Here is a 20026-nt window from a genome sequence, read left to right as displayed (position 1 = left end):
TAAAAGATCTGGGCAAGGTCCCATTGGTGAGCTCCTCCGGCAGGCAAGGCTGCGATGGCTGGGTCATGTAGCCCGCATGCCCAGCCACCGCATGCCGAAACAGCTTCTGTTCGGCCGGATCGAGGGGGCTAAACGGGCGCGGCACGGGCTAGAGAAGAGATGGAGTGATGTGGTACAGGAGGACGTGGAGCTGAGTGGACTTGCCGATGACTGGTACCAGCGGTGTCAAGATCGGCCTCTGTGGAGGAGGCTCGTGAAGGACGCTACTGGGCAGTTGGAGGCAGTCGCCCTCCAACAACAACGGAGGGCGGAGGAGCGACGCTCACAACAACGAGCGGAGCGCCGGGTGGCTAAAGCACAGCAGGTTGGCAGAGTAGGGGGCACAGGTGGTGCATCAGCCAATCATCTCAGTCATCTCAGTCAGTCGATCCGTGGCACCTGGGTCTGCCCCATGACCTCCTGCCCGCGGGCGTTCGACACTTCACGTGGCCTCAGGGTGCACATAGCCTGGCACAAGCGTCGTGGTGACGTCACCGCCACTTAGTGGCGAATGGCGGTTGTTGTTGTGTGTATGAGTATGTGTGTGTGTATGAGTGAGTGTATGAGTGTGTGTGTGTGTATGAGTGAGTGTGTTTATGAGTGAGTGTGCCTGCACACGTTACATACACATACACACACACACGTACACACACACCGACAAAAACAAAGATCCCCCGTATAGCCTTAACAGCACCTATGAAGGCCGGAACGGTACGCGAGGGGGTGGGTGGCCAGCACCACGCCCGACCGCCTTTGTCTCCCCAGTGGCAATGTTTTTATCCACCGCACCAGGTATTCATTTGAGGCTGAGTCGACCTAGGGGAGGCCCAGGACCGGTTCAGATAATCGTCACTGGTGTTGGCCGTGAGCAGGAATCAAACCCGGGTCGCCGGGTTCATAGCGCAGCGTAGCGCTAACCGCTACACTATCGCTACACTCGCACAACAACAACCGCCATCCGTCACTAAGTGGTGGTAACATCACCACGGCGCTTGTGCCAGGCTAGGTGCACGTTGAGGCCACGTGAAGTGTCGAACGCCCGACGGCAGGAGGTCACGGGACAGACCCAGCAGGTGCCACGGGTCGACTGACTGAGATGACTGAGATGACTGGCTGATGCACCACCTGTGCCCCCTACTGTGCCAACACACACATACATGTCTATACGCATGCGTGCGTACGTGCGTGTACATGTGTATGTGTACATGCGTGTGTATGTGTCCATGCATATGTGTACGTATATGTGTGTGTACGTATATTGTTGTGTGTCCGTGCGTGCGTGTGTATGTGGACTTGGACGTGTGTACGTGCATATGTGTATATCCGTGCGTGCGTACGTGCGTGCGTGCGTACGTACGTGTGCGTACGCGTGTGTCCGTGCGCCTGTGTCCGTGCGCCTGTGTCCGTGTGTGTACCTGTGAACGCGGGACACGATGGCCGACACGAGGCGGTCGGCGATCCCCGGGGACGTCTCCTCGGCGAGGGAGAACGCCACGAGGAGCTCCTCCAGCGCTCCCACAGCCTCGCCCGTGCGTGCCCTCCGGTCTCTCAGCTACACACCGCACACACCACACACACGTTACACACATGCACGCACCACACACACACATTACACACGCTGCACACGCACGCACCACACGCACATAAAGACAAAGACCACCCGTGTAGCCTTAACACACTGTTGGGGCAAGTGCTGTTAGCGAGCAGCACCTATGAAGGCCGGAACAGCACACGAGAGAGTTGCTGGGTTAACAGTGGCCGTGTGGCTGGGTTCATAGTGGCCGTGTGGCTGGGTTCACAGTGGCCGTGTGGCTGGGTTCACAGTGGCCGTGTGGCTGGGTTCACAGTGGCCGTGTGGCTGGGTTCACAGTGGCCGTGTGGGTGGGTTCACAGTGGCCGTGTGGCTGGGTTCACAGTGGCCGTGTGGCTGGGTTCACAGTGGCCGTGTGGGTGGGTTCACAGTGGCCGTGTGGCTGGGTTCACAGTGGCCGTGTGGCTGGGTTCACAGTGGCCGTGTGACTGGGTTCACAGTGGCCGTGTGGGTGGGTTCACAGTGGCCGTGTGGCTGGGTTCACAGTGGCCGTGTGGCTGGGTTCACAGTGGCCGTGTGGCTGGGTTCACAGTGGCCGTGTGGGTGGGTTCACAGTGGCCGTGTGGCTGGGTTCACAGTGGCCGTGTGGCTGGGTTCACAGTGGCCGTGTGGCTGGGTTCACAGTGGCCGTGTGGCTGGGTTCACAGTGGCCGTGTGGCTGGGTTCACAGTGGCCGTGTGGCTGGGTTCACAGTGGCCGTGTGGCTGGGTTCACAGTGGCCGTGTGGGTGGGTTCACAGTGACCGTGTTGCTGGGTTCACAGTGGCCGTGTGGCTGGGTTCACAGTGGCCGTGTTGCTGGGTTCACAGTGGCCGTGTGGCTGGGTTCACAGTGGCCGTGTTGCTGGGTTCACAGTGGCCGTGTGGGTGGGTTCACAGTGGCCGTGTGGGTGGGTTCACAGTGGCCGTGTGGCTGGGTTCACAGTGGCCGTGTGGGTGGGTTCACAGTGGCCGTGTGGCTGGGTTCACAGTGGCCGTGTGGGTGGGTTCACAGTGGCCGTGTGGGTGGGTTCACAGTGGCCATGTGGGTGGGTTCACAGTGACCGTGTGGCTGGGTTCACCGTGGCCGTGTGGGTGGGTTCACAGTGGCCATGTGGGTGAGTTCACAGTGGCCGTGTTGCTGGGTTCACAGTGGCCGTGTGGGTGGGTTCACAGTGGCCGTGTGGCTGGGTTCACAGTGGCCGTGTGGGTGGGTTCACAGTGGCCGTGTGGGTGGGTTCACAGTGGCCGTGTGGCTGGGTTCACAGTGGCCGTGTGGCTGGGTTCACAGTGGCCGTGTGGGTGGGTTCACAGTGGCCGTGTTGCTGGGTTCACAGTGGCCGTGTTGCTGGGTTCACAGTGGCCGTGTGGCTGGGTTCACAGTGGCCGTGTGGGTGGGTTCACAGTGGCCGTGTGGGTGGGTTCACAGTGGCCGTGTGGGTGGGTTCACAGTGGCTGTGTGGGTGGGTTCACAGTGGCCGTGTGGCTGGGTTCACAGTGGCCGTGTGGGTGGGTTCACAGTGGCCGTGTGGGTGGGTTCACAGTGGCCGTGTGGCTGGGTTCACAGTGACCGTGTTGCTGGGTTCACAGTGGCCGTGTGGCTGGGTTCACAGTGGCCGTGTGGCTGGGTTCACAGTGGCCGTGTGGCTGGGTTCACAGTGGCCGTGTGGCTGGGTTCACAGTGGCCGTGTGGGTGGGTTCACAGTGGCCGTGTGGGTGGGTTCACAGTGGCCGTGTGGGTGGGTTCACAGTGGCCGTGTGGCTGGGTTCACAGTGGCTGTGTTGCTGAGTTCACAGTGGGTGTGTCTCACCTGTGTGAATAGCGGGGTGAGCAGGCTGTACAAACTCTCAGACTTTGGTTGCCGTACCACCGGTTTTTCTTCAGGCTAAATTATCACACAGATAAGAAAAAGGCAAAGGTCCACCTTGTAGCCTTAACAGACTGTTAGGGCAAGTGCTGTTCGCGAGCACCACACACACTCACAACAGCAACAACAACAACCACCATTTGCCACTAAGTGGCGGTGACGTCACCACATCACCTGTGCCAGGCTATATGCACTTTAAGGCCACGTGAAGTGTCGACCGCCCGCTGGCAGGAGGTCACAGGACAGACCCCAGGCAGGTGCCACCGGTCGACTGACTGAGATGACCGAGATGACTGGCCAATGCACCACCTGTGCCCCCTACTGTGCCAACCTGCTGTGCTTTAGCCACCCGGCGCTCCGCTCGTTGTTGTGAGTGTCGCTCCTCCGCCCTCCATTGTTGTTGGAGGGCGACTGCCTCCAACTACCCAGCAGCGTCCTCCATGAACTTCCTCCACAGAGGCCGATCTTGACACCGCTGGTACCAGTCATCAGCAAGTCCACTCAGCTCCACGTCTTCCTGTACCACATCACTCCATCTCTTCTCTAGCCGATGCCGCGCCCGTTTAGCCCCCTCTATGCAGCCACACCGAAGCTGTTTGGGCATGCGGTGGCTGGACGTACGGGCGACGACCCAGCCAACACAGCCTTGCCTGCTGGAGGAACTCACCGATGGGGACTGTCCAGATCTTTCAAGGATTTGTGAGCTTCTCACACAATCCAGCCTGCAGGTTAAACCCAGGATGGTTCGTAGGCAGGCCAGCCTAAATGTTTCTAACCGGCGAAGATGTTCCATTAGGGGGGGTCCACGTTTCGCAAGCGTAGAGAAGCGAGGGGATTGACCGTGGCCGAGAAGACCTGAAGCTTCTTGACTTAAAGCTTTCATGACTGCAGGAATTCATATTTTTTGGGACTTTTGGTCAAGTCACGTAGATAGGACCGCTTGTGTTGCGATTGAAACATCGTAGTTTTTTGTTATTTTCTTTGAACCTATCTACGTGACTTTACCGAAACACCCAAAGAATAAGAACCTGAAGCTTCGTGCGGAGTGATAGACCGGGTAGCTACCACACAGCATTACGCAGCCGATGAAAATATAATACCGCTCGACTGATTCGGAGTGAGACCTCTGCTGTCAAACCGGAGCCGGTCATGAGCACACTGCCCAGATATGGGAAACTCTCCACTCTCTCCGCAACTGCCGCATAACCAATTAAGAATTGTGGGGGTGGAGTGTCCGATGGTACAAAATACCCAGGCAGGTTCTTAGTTTTGGTGGGGCTGATGGTAAGACCCCACCTCTTAGTGGCATGCTCCAGTTTCAACAGAAGCATCTCCAACTCCTCTTCTGAGTGAGAAGCAATCACCAGATCATCGGCATACATAACATGGTTGACCAATAGGGAGCCATCCCTTGACTGCACCTGGGCATCGATCAGCCTCCCATTAAATCTGTACCAGATGTAAATTCCTCTGGTACAGCTACTGAAGGCTTCACAAACTACGAAATCGAAATAGATGTTAAATAATGTGGGAGCCAGAGGACATCCCTGTCGCACCCCAAGGTGAACAGGGAAGGCTCCGACTCCCAGCCACGTAGTTTGACCCAGGCCCGCTCACCATCATGAAGGTCGCCAGCATTGACTCTTAATACCTCTCACAACCACGGTTAATGGTATGGTTTACAACATGGAGTATAATAGCGCCTCGCAGCTGTCTCTCTCCCCCTCCTCTGTTCCGACCATGGATGAACTCGTCCGTCTGAACGGGGCCCGTAGCTATCCGTGGTGCTAAAGTTGAGGGTAAGAATCCACCCATTTTTTCGCCATATAGCATTGTGTTATATAACGACTTATTGTTGGTAGCTTAGCTGATTGGAGAATATAAAGTTTATTGATAACATTAAGGTAATTTATATTTCAGTTTTTTATTGGTTCACTATATAGTACTGTGAATAGCTCAGATGTGTAGGCCTTGACTTCAACAGTCATTTCTGTGACCAGTCACTAGCTAATCACTCAGTTATTTCAATGCTAAATTCGCCTAGTTATTTCAATACTAAATTCTCCTGTTTGATTTGTACTAAGTGCCTCGGTGAATGTGTATGCTCTGACTTTAACGTAGCTATTTCTGGGACCAGTTACAAGCTAATCACTCAGCTATTTCAATGCTAAATTCTATGCTAATTCCTTTGTCAAGGGGTGCCTCTGCAGATGTGTATGCTTTAACTTAGCTATTTCAATGCTAAATTCTATGCTAATTCCTTTATCAAGGGGTGCCTCTGCGGATGTGTATGCTTTAACTTTTAACATAGCTATTTCTGTGACCAGCCACAAGCTAATCACTCAGCTATTTCAATGCTAAATTCTATGCTAATTCCTTTGTCAAGGCGCTTTGTTTCCTCCCACACAGCTTAATGGTCGTGATCTGAACGTGGCTCTTTCACTCCAGCGCTGTCCTACCAGACAGTCTCGTCCCTTCACCTGATGAAGGCCGCTTGTGTTGTGGCCGAAACGTCGTGAGAATATTATTGTGTTATTTTATTTTATCAATTTATTATTTTATTCTCATTCTACGTGACTTTACCGAAAGAACCAAAGAAGATGAATCATTGCAGTCACGAAAGCTTTAAATCGAAAAATCATGAAGGTCCTCAATGATCGTGAGCAGGGGGTCAGGGACTCCAAAATCACAAAGAACAACCCAGATCCCAGGCCTACTGATGGTATCATAGGCCTTGACCAGGTCAATAAAGCAGAGATGTAGGTCTTGTTGGAATTCTTTACACCTCTGCTGTAGCAGACGGACAGAAAATATGGCATCTGTGCAGGACCGCCCTTTCCTGAAACCACATTGAGGCTCCGCAAGCCTCTCCTCAGCGTGCCTGGCAAAGCGGTGTTGCATAATCCTTGCCAGGTCCTTTCCCGGCATACTGAGGAGTGACATGCCCCTGTAGTTGTTACAGTCTGTGCGGTCCCCCTTCTTAAAAAGGGGGACCACCAGGGCATCCTTCCAATCCTGCGGAACCCGTCCAGTGGTCCAAACTGTTATGAATAATGTAGGGCAGTCTGTGCACAAACGCCACCCTCCCTCAGCATTTCGCTTGGGAGATCATCTCTGCCCGGTGCTTTTCCTGGTCTCAGACTCGCCTTCAGTACTTCCTCAACAGATGGCACCTCAGCGAGGCACTCACAGGGGGTGACTTATTCCAAAATTTGAGGCACGGCAGCCTCAGCAAGGTCATCCCCACATTGCCCCATGATGTTTTCTAGGCTGAGGGATTTCCCCTCCCCTAAGACCTCACAGAAATGCTCTGCAAACCTGTTCCTGGGGCTCAGAGATTGGATCACCGTTCTTTTCCATAATGATGGTGATAGGTGTGGCACTGCAAGTTACTTTTTGATGGAATTAAAGAGTAATCTGTGATCGCAGGATACTGAGGCAGATTTAATCTCTTCAGCAACCCGCGACCACCAACTATCCGTGCAGCGCCTCAAGGCTCTCCGAACCTCCAAGCGAAGGCTGCGGTAAGCCTCCTCAATCTCTGACGTGGGATGCTGTAGACGATGAGAGTGGGCCTGTCGCTTTTTTTCAGCCAGCTTTAACACCTCCTCTGTCAGCTAAGGTCTCTGGATAGGTTTGGACCGCGTACCCAAAGCAGCCATTGCAGCTACATTAGTCACAGTCCTAAACCTCGCCCATTTACCCTCGACATCAGGAGTGGGGGATGATGCCAACGCCAGCCGCAAGCGATGATGAAATTCTCGCTTGCAACTTTCATCAGATAACTGAGACCAGGCCACTGTGGGTTTGAATGGGGTCCTGGGTGTACACCCACCACCGGAGTGGAAGAATGGCAGGCGCATCTTACAGATGACTAGTCGATGGTCAGAGGGCAGATCAGCTCCACGGTAGGTCCTGGTGTCAAGGACATGGGCCCGCATCCACTGTTCCATCACTATATAGTCCAGCAGATGTTCTTGCTTGGACCCGGCATGCATCCATGATGTTGTGTGGATGCGCCGATGCTGGAACAGCGTGGTTGGTAATTACAAGCCCATGGGCTACACAAAAGTCTAGCAGCCCCCTACCGTTGTTATTGAGCTGATCTCACACACTCTCACACACAACCACCCCCTCACACACACAATCACCCTCTCTCACACTCATTCACACACACGTGCGTGTTTCAGGCTGAGCGGACCTGCGCGTCTTCCGCCGGCAGGATCTTCTCGACGCCGCTGCCGTCCGTGTCGTCCCAGTGCGGAGGCTCCGCCTTGTCGGCCTCACAGCCGTCGGCCTGCTCCTCATCATCCCTACCACCACCACCACCATCATCATCATCACCACCATGACCAACATCATTATATCATCTCTGCCACCATCAACATCATTATATCATCTCTGCCACCATCATCATCATTATAATCATCTCTGCCACCATCATCATTATAACATCTTGCCACCATCATCATCATTATAATCATCTCTGCCCCCATCATCATCATTATATCATCTCTGCCACCATCAACATCATTATAATCATCTCTGCCACCATCAACATCATTATAATCATCTCTGCCACCATCATAATCATTATAATCATCTCTGCCACCATCACCATCATTATGATCATCTCTGCCACCATCATCATCATGATCATCTCTGCCACCATCATCATTATGATCATCTCTGCCACCATCATCATCATTATAATCATCTCTGCCACCATCATCATCATTATAATCATCTCTGCCACCATCATCATCATGATAATCTCTGCCACCATCATCATCATTATGATCATCTCTGCCACCACCATCATCATTATGATCATCTCTGCCACCATCATCATTATAATCACCTCTGCCACCATCATCATCATTATAATCATCTCTGCCACCATCAACATCATTATAATCACCTCTGCCACCATCATCATCATCATCATTATAATCATCTCTGCCACCATCATCATCATTATAATCATCTGCCACCATCATCATTATAATCATCTCTGCCACCATCATCATCATTATAATCATCTCTGCCACCATCATCATCATTATAATCACCTCTGCCACTATCATCATTATATCATCTCTGCCACTATCACCACAATCATTATGATCATCCCTGCCACCATCATCATCATTATAATCATCTCTGCCACCATCATCATCATTATGATCATCTCTGCCACTATCACCACAATCATTATGATCATCTCTGCCACTATCACCATCATTATGATCATCTCTGCCACCATCATCATGATCATCTCTGCCACCATCATCATTATGATCATCTCTGCCACCATCATCATCATTATAATCATCTCTGCCACCATCATCATCATTATGATCATCTCTGCCACCATCATCATCATTATAATCATCTCTGCCACCATCATCATCATTATAATCATCTCTGCCACCATCATCATCATGATCATCTCTGCCACCATCATCATCATTATGATCATCTCTGCCACCATCATCATCATTATGATCATCTCTGCCACCATCATCATTATAATCACCTCTGCCACCATCATCATCATCATTATAATCATCTCTGCCACCATCAACATCATTATAATCACCTCTGCCACCATCATCATCATCATTATAATCATCTCTGCCACCATCATCATCATTATAATCATCTCTGCCACCATCATCATTATATCATCTCTGCCACTATCACCACAATCATTATGATCATCCCTGCCATCATCATTATAATCATCTCTGCCACCATCATCATCATTATATCATCTTGCCACCATCATCATCATTATAATCATCTCTGCCCCCATCATCATCATTATATCATCTCTGCCACCATCAACATCATTATAATCATCTCTGCCACCATCAACATCATTATAATCATCTCTGCCACCATCATAATCATTATAATCATCTCTGCCACCATCACCATCATTATGATCATCTCTGCCACCATCATCATCATGATCATCTCTGCCACCATCATCATTATGATCATCTCTGCCACCATCATCATCATTATAATCATCTCTGCCACCATCATCATTATGATCATCTCTGCCACCATCATCATCATTATAATCATCTCTGCCACCATCATCATCATTATAATCATCTCTGCCACCATCATCATCATGATAATCTCTGCCACCATCATCATCATTATGATCATCTCTGCCACCACCATCATCATCATTATGATCATCTCTGCCACCATCATCATTATAATCACCTCTGCCACCATCATCATCATTATAATCATCTCTGCCACCATCAACATCATTATAATCACCTCTGCCACCATCATCATCATCATTATAATCATCTCTGCCACCATCATCATCATTATAATCATCTCTGCCACCATCATCATTATAATCATCTCTGCCACCATCATCATTATAATCATCTCTGCCACCATCATCATCATTATAATCACCTCTGCCACTATCATCATTATATCATCTCTGCCACTATCACCACAATCATTATGATCATCCCTGCCACCATCATCATCATTATAATCATCTCTGCCACCATCATCATCATTATGATCATCTCTGCCACCATCATCATCATTATGATCATCTCTGCCACTATCACCACAATCATTATGATCATCTCTGCCACCATCATCATGATCATCTCTGCCACCATCATCATTATGATCATCTCTGCCACCATCATCATCATTATGATCATCTCTGCCACCATCATCATCATTATGATCATCTCTGCCACCATCATCATTATAATCACCTCTGCCACCATCATCATCATTATAATCATCTCTGCCACCATCATCATCATGATCATCTCTGCCACCATCATCATCATCATTATAATCATCTCTGCCACCATCATCATCATTATAATCATCTCTGCCACCATCATCATTATAATCATCTCTGCCACCATCATCATCTCTGCCACCATCATCATCATCATTATAATCATCTCTGCCACCATCATCATCATTATAATCACCTCTGCCACTATCATCATTATATCATCTCTGCCACTATCACCACAATCATTATGATCATCCCTGCCACCATCATCATCATTATAATCATCTCTGCCACCATCATCATCATTATGATCATCTCTGCCACTATCACCACAATCATTATGATCATCTCTGCCACTATCACCATCATTATGATCATCTCTGCCACCATCATCATGATCATCTCTGCCACCATCATCATTATGATCATCTCTGCCACCATCATCATCATTATAATCATCTCTGCCACCACCATCATCATTATGATCATCTCTGCCACCATCATCATCATTATGATCATCTCTGCCACCATCATCATCATTATGATCATCTCTGCCACCATCATCATTATAATCACCTCTGCCACCATCATCATCATTATAATCATCTCTGCCACCATCATCATCATGATCATCTCTGCCACCATCATCATCATCATTATAATCATCTCTGCCACCATCATCATCATTATAATCATCTCTGCCACCATCATCATTATAATCATCTCTGCCACCATCATCATCTCTGCCACCATCATCATCATCATTATAATCATCTCTGCCACCATCATCATCATTATAATCACCTCTGCCACTATCATCATTATATCATCTCTGCCACTATCACCACAATCATTATGATCATCCCTGCCACCATCATCATCATTATAATCATCTCTGCCACCATCATCATCATTATGATCATCTCTGCCACTATCACCACAATCATTATGATCATCTCTGCCACTATCACCATCATTATGATCATCTCTGCCACCATCATCATGATCATCTCTGCCACCATCATCATTATGATCATCTCTGCCACCATCATCATCATTATAATCATCTCTGCCACCATCATCATCATTATGATCATCTCTGCCACCATCATCATCATTATAATCATCTCTGCCACCATCATCATCATTATAATCATCTCTGCCACCATCATCATCATGATCATCTCTGCCACCATCATCATCATTATGATCATCTCTGCCACCATCATCATCATTATGATCATCTCTGCCACCATCATCATTATAATGATCATCTCTGCCACCATCATCATTATAATCACCTCTGCCACCATCATCATCATCATTATAATCATCTCTGCCACCATCAACATCATTATAATCACCTCTGCCACCATCATCATCATCATTATAATCATCTCTGCCACCATCATCATCATTATAATCATCTCTGCCACCATCATCATTATATCATCTCTGCCACTATCACCACAATCATTATGATCATCCCTGCCACCATCATCATCATTATAATCATCTCTGCCACCATCATCATCATTATATCATCTTGCCACCATCATCATCATTATAATCATCTCTGCCCCCATCATCATCATTATATCATCTCTGCCACCATCAACATCATTATAATCATCTCTGCCACCATCAACATCATTATAATCATCTCTGCCACCATCACCATCATTATGATCATCTCTGCCACCATCATCATCATTATGATCATCTCTGCCACCATCATCATCATGATCATCTCTGCCACCATCATCATTATGATCATCTCTGCCACCATCATCATCATTATGATCATCTCTGCCACCATCATCATCATTATAATCATCTCTGCCACCATCATCATCATTATAATCATCTCTGCCACCATCATCATCATGATAATCTCTGCCACCATCATCATCATTATGATAATCTCTGCCACCACCATCATCATCATTATGATCATCTCTGCCACCATCATCATTATAATCACCTCTGCCACCATCATCATCATTATAATCATCTCTGCCACCATCAACATCATTATAATCACCTCTGCCACCATCATCATCATCATTATAATCATCTCTGCCACCATCATCATCATTATAATCACCTCTGCCACTATCATCATTATATCATCTCTGCCACTATCACCACAATCATTATGATCATCCCTGCCACCATCATCATCATTATAATCATCTCTGCCACCATCATCATCATTATGATCATCTCTGCCACTATCACCACAATCATTATGATCATCTCTGCCACTATCACCATCATTATGATCATCTCTGCCACCATCATCATGATCATCTCTGCCACCATCATCATTATGATCATCTCTGCCACCATCATCATCATTATAATCATCTCTGCCACCATCATCATTATGATCATCTCTGCCACCATCATCATCATTATAATCATCTCTGCCACCATCATCATCATTATAATCATCTCTGCCACCATCATCATCATGATCATCTCTGCCACCATCATCATCATTATGATCATCTCTGCCACCATCATCATCATTATGATCATCTCTGCCACCATCATCATTATAATCACCTCTGCCACCATCATCATCATCATTATAATCATCTCTGCCACCATCATCATCATTATAATCATCTCTGCCACCATCATCATTATATCATCTCTGCCACTATCACCATCATTATAATCATCTCTGCCACCATCATCATCATTATGATCATCTCTGCCACCATCAGCATTATAATCATCTCTGCCACCATCATCATCATCATTATAATCATCTCTGCCACCATCATCATCATTATAATCACCTCTGCCACTATCATCATTATATCATCTCTGCCACTATCACCACAATCATTATGATCATCCCTGCCACCATCATCATCATTATAATCATCTCTGCCACCATCATCATCATTATGATCATCTCTGCCACTATCACCACAATCATTATGATCATCTCTGCCACTATCACCATCATTATGATCATCTCTGTCACCATCATCATGATCATCTCTGCCACCATCATCATTATGATCATCTCTGCCACCATCATCATCATTATAATCATCTCTGCCACCATCATCATCATTATGATCATCTCTGCCACCATCATCATCATTATAATCATCTCTGCCACCATCATCATCATTATAATCATCTCTGCCACCATCATCATCATGATCATCTCTGCCACCATCATCATCATTATGATCATCTCTGCCACCATCATCATCATTATGATCATCTCTGCCACCATCATCATTATAATCACCTCTGCCACCATCATCATCATCATTATAATCATCTCTGCCACCATCAACATCATTATAATCACCTCTGCCACCATCATCATCATTATAATCATCTCTGCCACCATCATCATCATTATAATCATCTCTGCCACCATCATCATTATATCATCTCTGCCACTATCACCATCATTATAATCATCTCTGCCACCATCATCATCATTATGATCATCTCTGCCACCATCAGCATTATAATCATCTCTGCCACCATCAGCATTATAATCATCTCTGCCACCATCATCATCATTATAATCATCTCTGCCACCATCATCATCATTATAATCACCTCTGCCACTATCATCATTATATCATCTCTGCCACTATCACCACAATCATTATGATCATCCCTGCCACCATCATCATCATTATAATCATCTCTGCCACCATCATCATCATTATGATCATCTCTGCCACTATCACCACAATCATTATGATCATCCCTGCCACCATCATCATCATTATAATCATCTCTGCCACCATCATCATCATTATGATCATCTCTGCCACTATCACCACAATCATTATGATCATCTCTGCCACTATCACCCCGTTGTCCCCGCGTCTCCCCCCGCGTCTCCCCCCGCGTCTCCCCCCGCGTCTCCCCCCGCGTGACCCCCACGTGACCCCCGCGTGACCCCCGCGTGACCCCTCACTCGGAGTCCGAGCTGTCCTCAGGCTTTTCGAGTCTCCAGCGGCGGTAGCGGTCGATGAGCTCCGTGAGGCATGACGTGCGCTTGGCTTTCTGTGCCAGGAAGCGGTGACGCAGGAGCTCCTTAGCAGACGGCCGCTGAGACGGGGACACGGACAGAGGGAGAGGCAGAGACAGTGAGAGAAGCACAGAGAGACAGACGCAGAGAGATAGACACATGCAGCACTTGCTCCGACAGTACATTAAGGCTATGCGGGGGATCTTTGCCATTGTATCTATACGTATCTGCATGGAGATTTTGTGCCATCAAACACTCCACCCCCTCACCTCGCTATCGGCGATGGGGCAGTTGTGGAGAGAGTGGAGAGTTCCCCATACTTGGGCAGTGTGCTCTTGACCGGCTCCGGTTTAACAGCAGAGGTCTCACTCCGAATCAGTCGAGCGGCAATATCTTTTCATCGGTTGCGTAACGCTGTGTGGAAGCTACCTGGTCTGTCGCTCCGCACTAAGCTTCAGGTCTTCTCGGCCACGGTCATTCCCTCCCTTCTCTACGCTTGCGAAACGTGGACCCCCCTAATGGAACATCTTCGCCGGTTAGAAACATTTAGGCTGGCCTCCCTACGATCCATCCTGGGTTTAACCTGCAGGCTGGATTGTGTGAGGAGCTCACAAACCCTTGAAAGATCTGGGCAGGGTCCCATCGGTGAGCTCCTCCGGCGGGCAAGGCTGCGATGGCTGGTGCTGGCCACCCACCCCCTCGTGTGCCGTTCCGCCCTTCGCAGGCGCTCGCTAACAGCACTTGCCCCGACGGTCTGTTCAGGCCATGCGGGGGACCTTTGTCTACGCGCGTGTGTGTGTGTGTAAGCGTGCGTGTGTGTGTAAGCGTGCGTGTGTGTAAGCGTGTGTGTGTGTGTGTAAGCGTGCGTGTGTGTAAGCGTGCGTGTGTGTGTGTGTGTGTGTAAGCGTGCGTGTGTGTGTAAGCGTGCGTGTGTGTGTAAGCGTGCGTGTGTGTAAGCGTGTGTGCGTGTGTAAGCGTGCGTGTGTGTGTGTGTAAGCGTGTGTGTGTAAGCGTGTGTGTGTAAGCGTGCGTGTGTGTGTAAGCGTGCGTGTGTGTGTAAGCGTGCGTGTGTGTAAGCGTGCGTGTGTGTGTAAGCATGCGTGTGTAAGCGTGCGTGTGTGTAAGCGTGCGTGTGTGTGTGTGTGTAAGCGTGTGTGTGTGTAAGCGTGCGTGTGTAAGCGTGCGTGTGTGTGTGTAAGCGTGTGTGTGTAAGCGTGCGTGTGTGTGTAAGCGTGTGTGTGTGTGTGTAAGCGTGTGTGTGTGTGTGTGTAAGCGTGTGTGTGTGTGTGTAAGCGTGCATGTGTAAGCGTGCGTGTGTGTGTAAGCGTGTGTGTGTGTGTGTGTAAGCGTGTGTGTGTAAGCGTGCGTGTGTGTGTAAGCGTGCGTGTGTGTGTAAGCGTGCGTGTGTGTAAGCGTGCGTGTGTGTAAGCGTGTGTGTGTGTAAGCGTGCGTGTGTGTGTGTAAGCGTGCGTGTGTGTGTAAGCGTGCGTGTGTGTGCAAGCGTGCGTGTGTGTGTAAGCGTGCGTGTGTGTGTGTGTAAGCATGCGTGTGTGTGTAAGCGTGCGTGTAAGCGTGTGTGTGTGTAAGCGTGTGTGTGTGTGTAAGCATGCGTGTGTGTAAGCGTGCGTGTGTGTGTGTGTGTAAGCGTGCGTGTGTGTGTAAGCGTGCGTGTGTGTGTAAGCGTGCGTGTGTGTAAGCGTGTGTGTGTGTGTAAGTGTGCGTGTGTAAGCGTGCGTGTGTGTGTAAGCGTGCGTGTGTGTGTAAGCGTGCGTGTGTGTGTAAGCGTGCGTGTGTGTGTAAGCGTGCGTGTGTGTAAGCGTGCGTGTGTGTGTAAGCATGCGTGTGTAAGCGTGCGTGTGTGTAAGCGTGCGTGTGTGTGTGTAAGCGTGTGTGTGTGTAAGCGTGTGTGTGTAAGCGTGCGTGTGTGTGTGTAAGCGTGTGTGTGTAAGCGTGCGTGTGTGTGTAAGCGTGTGTGTGTGTGTAAGCGTGTGTGTGTGTGTGTGTAAGCGTGCATGTGTAAGCGTGCGTGTGTGTGTAAGCGTGTGTGTATGTAAGCGTGTGTGTGCAAGCGTGCGTGTGTGTAAGCGTGCGTGTGTGTGTAAGCGTGCGTGTGTGTAAGCGTGTGTGTGTGTGTAAGCGTGCGTGTGTGTGTGTAAGCGTGCGTGTGTGTGTAAGCGTGCGTGTGTGTGCAAGCGTGCGTGTGTGTGTAAGCGTGCGTGTGTGTGTGTGTAAGCATGCGTGTGTGTGTAAGCGTGCGTGTGTGTGTGTGTAAGCGTGCGTGTGTGTGTGTAAGCGTGCGTGTGTGTGTGTAAGCGTGTGTGTGTGTAAGCGTGCGTGTGTGTGTGTGTGTGTGTAAGCGTGCGTGTGTGTGTAAGCGTGCGTGTGTGTGTAAGCGTGCATGTGTGTGTGTGTAAGCGTGCATGTGTGTGTGTAAGCGTGTGTGTGTGTAAGCGTGCGTGTGTGTGTGTAAGCGTGCGTGCGTGTGTAAGCGTGCGTGTGTGTAAGCGTGTGTGTGTGTAAGCGTGTGTGTAAGCGTGCGTGTGTGTGTGTAAGCGTAAGCGTGCGTGTGTAAGCGTGTGTGTGTAAGCGTGCGTGTGTGTAAGCGTGCGTGTGTGTAAGCGTGCGTGTGTGTAAGCGTGCGTGTGTGTAAGCGTGTGTGTAAGCGTGTGTGTGTGTAAGCGTGTGTGTGTGTAAGCGTGCGTGTGTGTGTAAGCGTGCGTGTGTGTAAGCGTGCGTGTGTGTAAGCGTGCGTGTGTGTGTAAGCGTGCGTGTGTGTGTGTGTGTAAGCGTGCGTGTGTGTGTGTAAGCGTGCGTGTGTGTGTGTGTAAGCGTGCGTGTGTGTGTGTAAGCGTGCGTGTGTGTGTGTAAGCATGCGTGTGTGTGTGTGTGTAAGCGTGCGTGTGTGTGTGTAAGCGTGCGTGTGTGTGTGTGTAAGCGTGCATGTGTGTGTGTGTAAGCGTGTGTGTGTGTGTGTAAGCGTGTGTGTGTGTGTGTAAGCGTGCGTGTGTGTGTATGTGTAAGCGTGCGTGTGTGTAAGCGTGCGTGTGTGTGTGTGTGTAAGCGTGCGTGTGTGTGTGTGTAAGCGTGCATGTGTGTGTGTGTAAGCGTGTGTGTGTAAGCGTGCGTGTGTGTGTGTGTAAGCGTGCGTGTGTGTGTGTAAGCGTGCGTGTGTGTGTGTAAGCGTGCGTGTGTGCGTGTGTGTAAGCGTGCGTGTGTGTGTAAGCGTGTGTGTAAGCGTGTGTGTGTGTGTGTAAGCGTGCGTGTGTGTAAGCGTGCGTGTGTGTGTAAGCGTAAGCGTGCGTGTGTGTGTAAGCGTGTGTAAGCGTGCGTGTGTGTAAGCGTGTGTGTGTAAGCGTGTGTGTGTGTGTGTAAGCGTGTGTGTAAACGTGTGTGTGTGTAAGCGTGTGTGTAAGCGTGCGTGTGTGTGTGTGTGTAAGCGTGCGTGTGTGTAAGCGTGCGTGTGTGTGTAAGCGTGTGTGTGTGTAAGCGTGCGTGTGTGTAAGCGCGTGTGTGTGTGTAAGCGTGTGTGTGTGTGTGTAAGCGTGTGTGTGTGTAAGCGTGTATGTGTGTGTAAGCGTGTGTGTGTGTGTGTAAGCGTGCGTGTGTGTAAGCGTGCGTGTGTGTAAGCGCGCGTGTGTGTAAGCGTGTGTGTGTGTGTAAGCGTGTGTGTGTGTGTGTAAGCGTGCGTGTGTGTGTGTAAGCGTGCGTGTGTGTGTGTAAGCGTGCGTGTGTGTGTGTAAGCGTGTGTGTGTAAGCGTGTGTATGTGTGTGTGTAAGCGTGTGTGTGTAAGCGTGTGTGTGTAAGCGTGCGTGTGTATAAGCGTGCGTGTGTGTAAGCGTGTGTGTGTGTGTAAGCGTGTGTGTGTGTGTAAGCGCGTGCGTGTGTGTGTAAGCGTGCGTGTGTGTGTAAGCGTGCGTGTGTGTAAGCGTGTGTGTGTGTGTAAGCGTGTGTGTGTGTGTGTGTAAGCGTGCGTGTGTGTAAGCGTGTGTGTGTGTAAGCGTGCGTGTGTGTGTGTGTGTAAGCGTGTGTGTGTGTGTAAGCGTGCGTGTGTGTAAGTGTGTGTGCGTGTGTGTGTGCGTGTGTGTGTAAGCGTGTGTGTAAGCGTGTGTGTGTGTGTAAGCGTGTATGTGTGTAAGCGTGTGTGTGTAAGCGTGTGTGTGTAAGCGTGTGTGTGTGTGTGTAAGCGTGTGTGTGTAAGCGTGCGTGTGTGTGTAAGCGCGCGTGTGTGTGTGTGTAAGCGCGCGTGTGTGTAAGTGTGTGTGTGTGTAAGCGTTCGTGTGTGTGTGTGTAAGCGTGCGTGTGTGTGTGTGTAAGCGTGCGTGTGTGTGTGTGTGTAAGCGTGCGTGTGTGTGTGTGTGTAAGCGTGCGTGTGTGTGTGTAAGTGTGTGTGTGTGTGTGTAAGCATGCGTGTGTGTGTGTAAGCGTGTGTGTGTTAGCGTGTGCGTGTGTGTGTAAGCGTGTGTGTGTGTGTGTAAGCGTGCGTGTGTGTGTAAGCGTGTGTGTAAGCGTGTGTGTGTGTGTGTGTAAGCGTGCGTGTGTGTGTAAGCGTGCGTGTGTGTGTAAGCGTGTGTGTGTAAGCGTGTGTGTGTGTAAGCGTGCGTGTGTGTGTGTGTGTAAGCGTGTGTGTGTAAGCGTGCGTGTGTGTGTGTGTGTAAGCGTGTGTGTGTAAGCGTGTGTGTGTGTAAGTGTGTGTGTGTAAGCGTGTGTGTGTAAGCGTGTGTGTAAGCGTGTGTGTGTGTGTAAGCGCGTGCGTGTGTGTGTAAGCGTGCGTGTGTGTGTAAGCGTGCGTGTGTGTAAGCGTGCGTGTGTGTGTAAGCGTGTGTGTGTGTGTAAGCGTGTGTGTGTAAGCGTGCGTGTGTGTAAGCGTGTGTGTGTGTGTAAGCGTGCGTGTGTGTGTGTGTGTAAGCGTGTGTGTGTGTGTAAGCGTGCGTGTGTGTAAGTGTGTGTGCGTGTGTGTGTAAGCGTGTGTGTGTAAGCGTGTATGTGTGTAAGCGTGTGTGTGTAAGCGTGTGTGTGTAAGCGTGTGTGTGTAAGCGTGTGTGTGTGTGTGTGTAAGCGTGTGTGTGTAAGCGTGCGTGTGTGTGTAAGCGCGCGTGTGTGTGTGTGTGTAAGCGTGCGTGTGTGTAAGTGTGTGTGTGTGTGTAAGCGTTCGTGTGTGTGTGTGTAAGCGTGCGTGTGTGTGTGTAAGTGTGTGTGTGTGTAAGCATGCGTGTGTGTGTGTAAGCGTGTGTGTGTTAGCGTGTGCGTGTGTGTGTAAGCGTGTGTGTGTGTGTGTAAGCGTGCGTGTGTGTGTAAGCGTGTGTGTAAGCGTGTGTGTAAGCGTGTGTGTGTGTGTAAGCGTGCGTGTGTGTGTAAGCGTGCGTGTGTGTGTAAGCGTGTGTGTGTAAGCGTGTGTGTGTGTAAGCGTGCGTGTGTGTGTGTAAGCGTGTGTGTGTAAGCGTGTGTGTGTGTAAGTGTGTGTGTGTAAGCGTGTGTGTGTAAGCGTGCGTGTGTGTGTAAGCGTGTGTGTAAGTGTGTGTGTGTATAAGCGTGTGTGTGTGTAAGCGTGTGTGTGTGTGTGTAAGCGTGCGTGTGTGTGTGTAAGCGTGCGTGTGTGTGTGTAAGCGTGCGTGTGTGTGTGTGTAAGCGTGTGTGTGTGTGTAACGTGCGTGTGTAAGCGTGCGTGTGTGTGTGTGTGTGTAAGCGTGTGTGTGTGTAAGCTTGTGTGTGTAAGCGTGTGTGTGTAAG

General features: G+C 49.6%; 1 protein-coding gene across 6 annotated transcripts in view; it reads right to left on the bottom strand.

Annotated features, from left to right (window-relative positions):
* LOC116957150 (serine/threonine-protein kinase 25-like) overlaps window positions 1–20026 on the bottom strand; it is a 107841-nt gene that overhangs the window by 7002 nt on the left and 80813 nt on the right. For all 6 annotated transcript variants that reach the window (XR_012931582.1, XR_012931580.1, XR_012931581.1 and 3 more), the window contains exons 8-11: window positions 14245–14378; window positions 7677–7788; window positions 3419–3493; window positions 1455–1591 (exon numbers count right to left, since the gene is read on the bottom strand). Coding sequence is in view for 2 of the 6 variants with exons in the window: in XM_032979115.2 (XP_032835006.1) it covers window positions 1455–1591; window positions 3419–3493; window positions 7677–7788; window positions 14245–14378 (458 nt within the window). In the remaining 4 variants the exon portion in view is untranslated. The remainder of the gene's footprint in view (window positions 1–1454; window positions 1592–3418; window positions 3494–7676; window positions 7789–14244; window positions 14379–20026) is intronic.

This window comes from Petromyzon marinus, assembly GCF_048934315.1.
Source record: "Petromyzon marinus isolate PM22_M1 ecotype Great Lakes invasive population chromosome 70 unlocalized genomic scaffold, UKy_Petmar_22M1.pri1.0 chr70_unloc.1, whole genome shotgun sequence".
NCBI lineage: Eukaryota > Metazoa > Chordata > Hyperoartia > Petromyzontiformes > Petromyzontidae > Petromyzon > Petromyzon marinus.
This window is presented reverse-complemented; position numbering and strand designations above follow the sequence as displayed.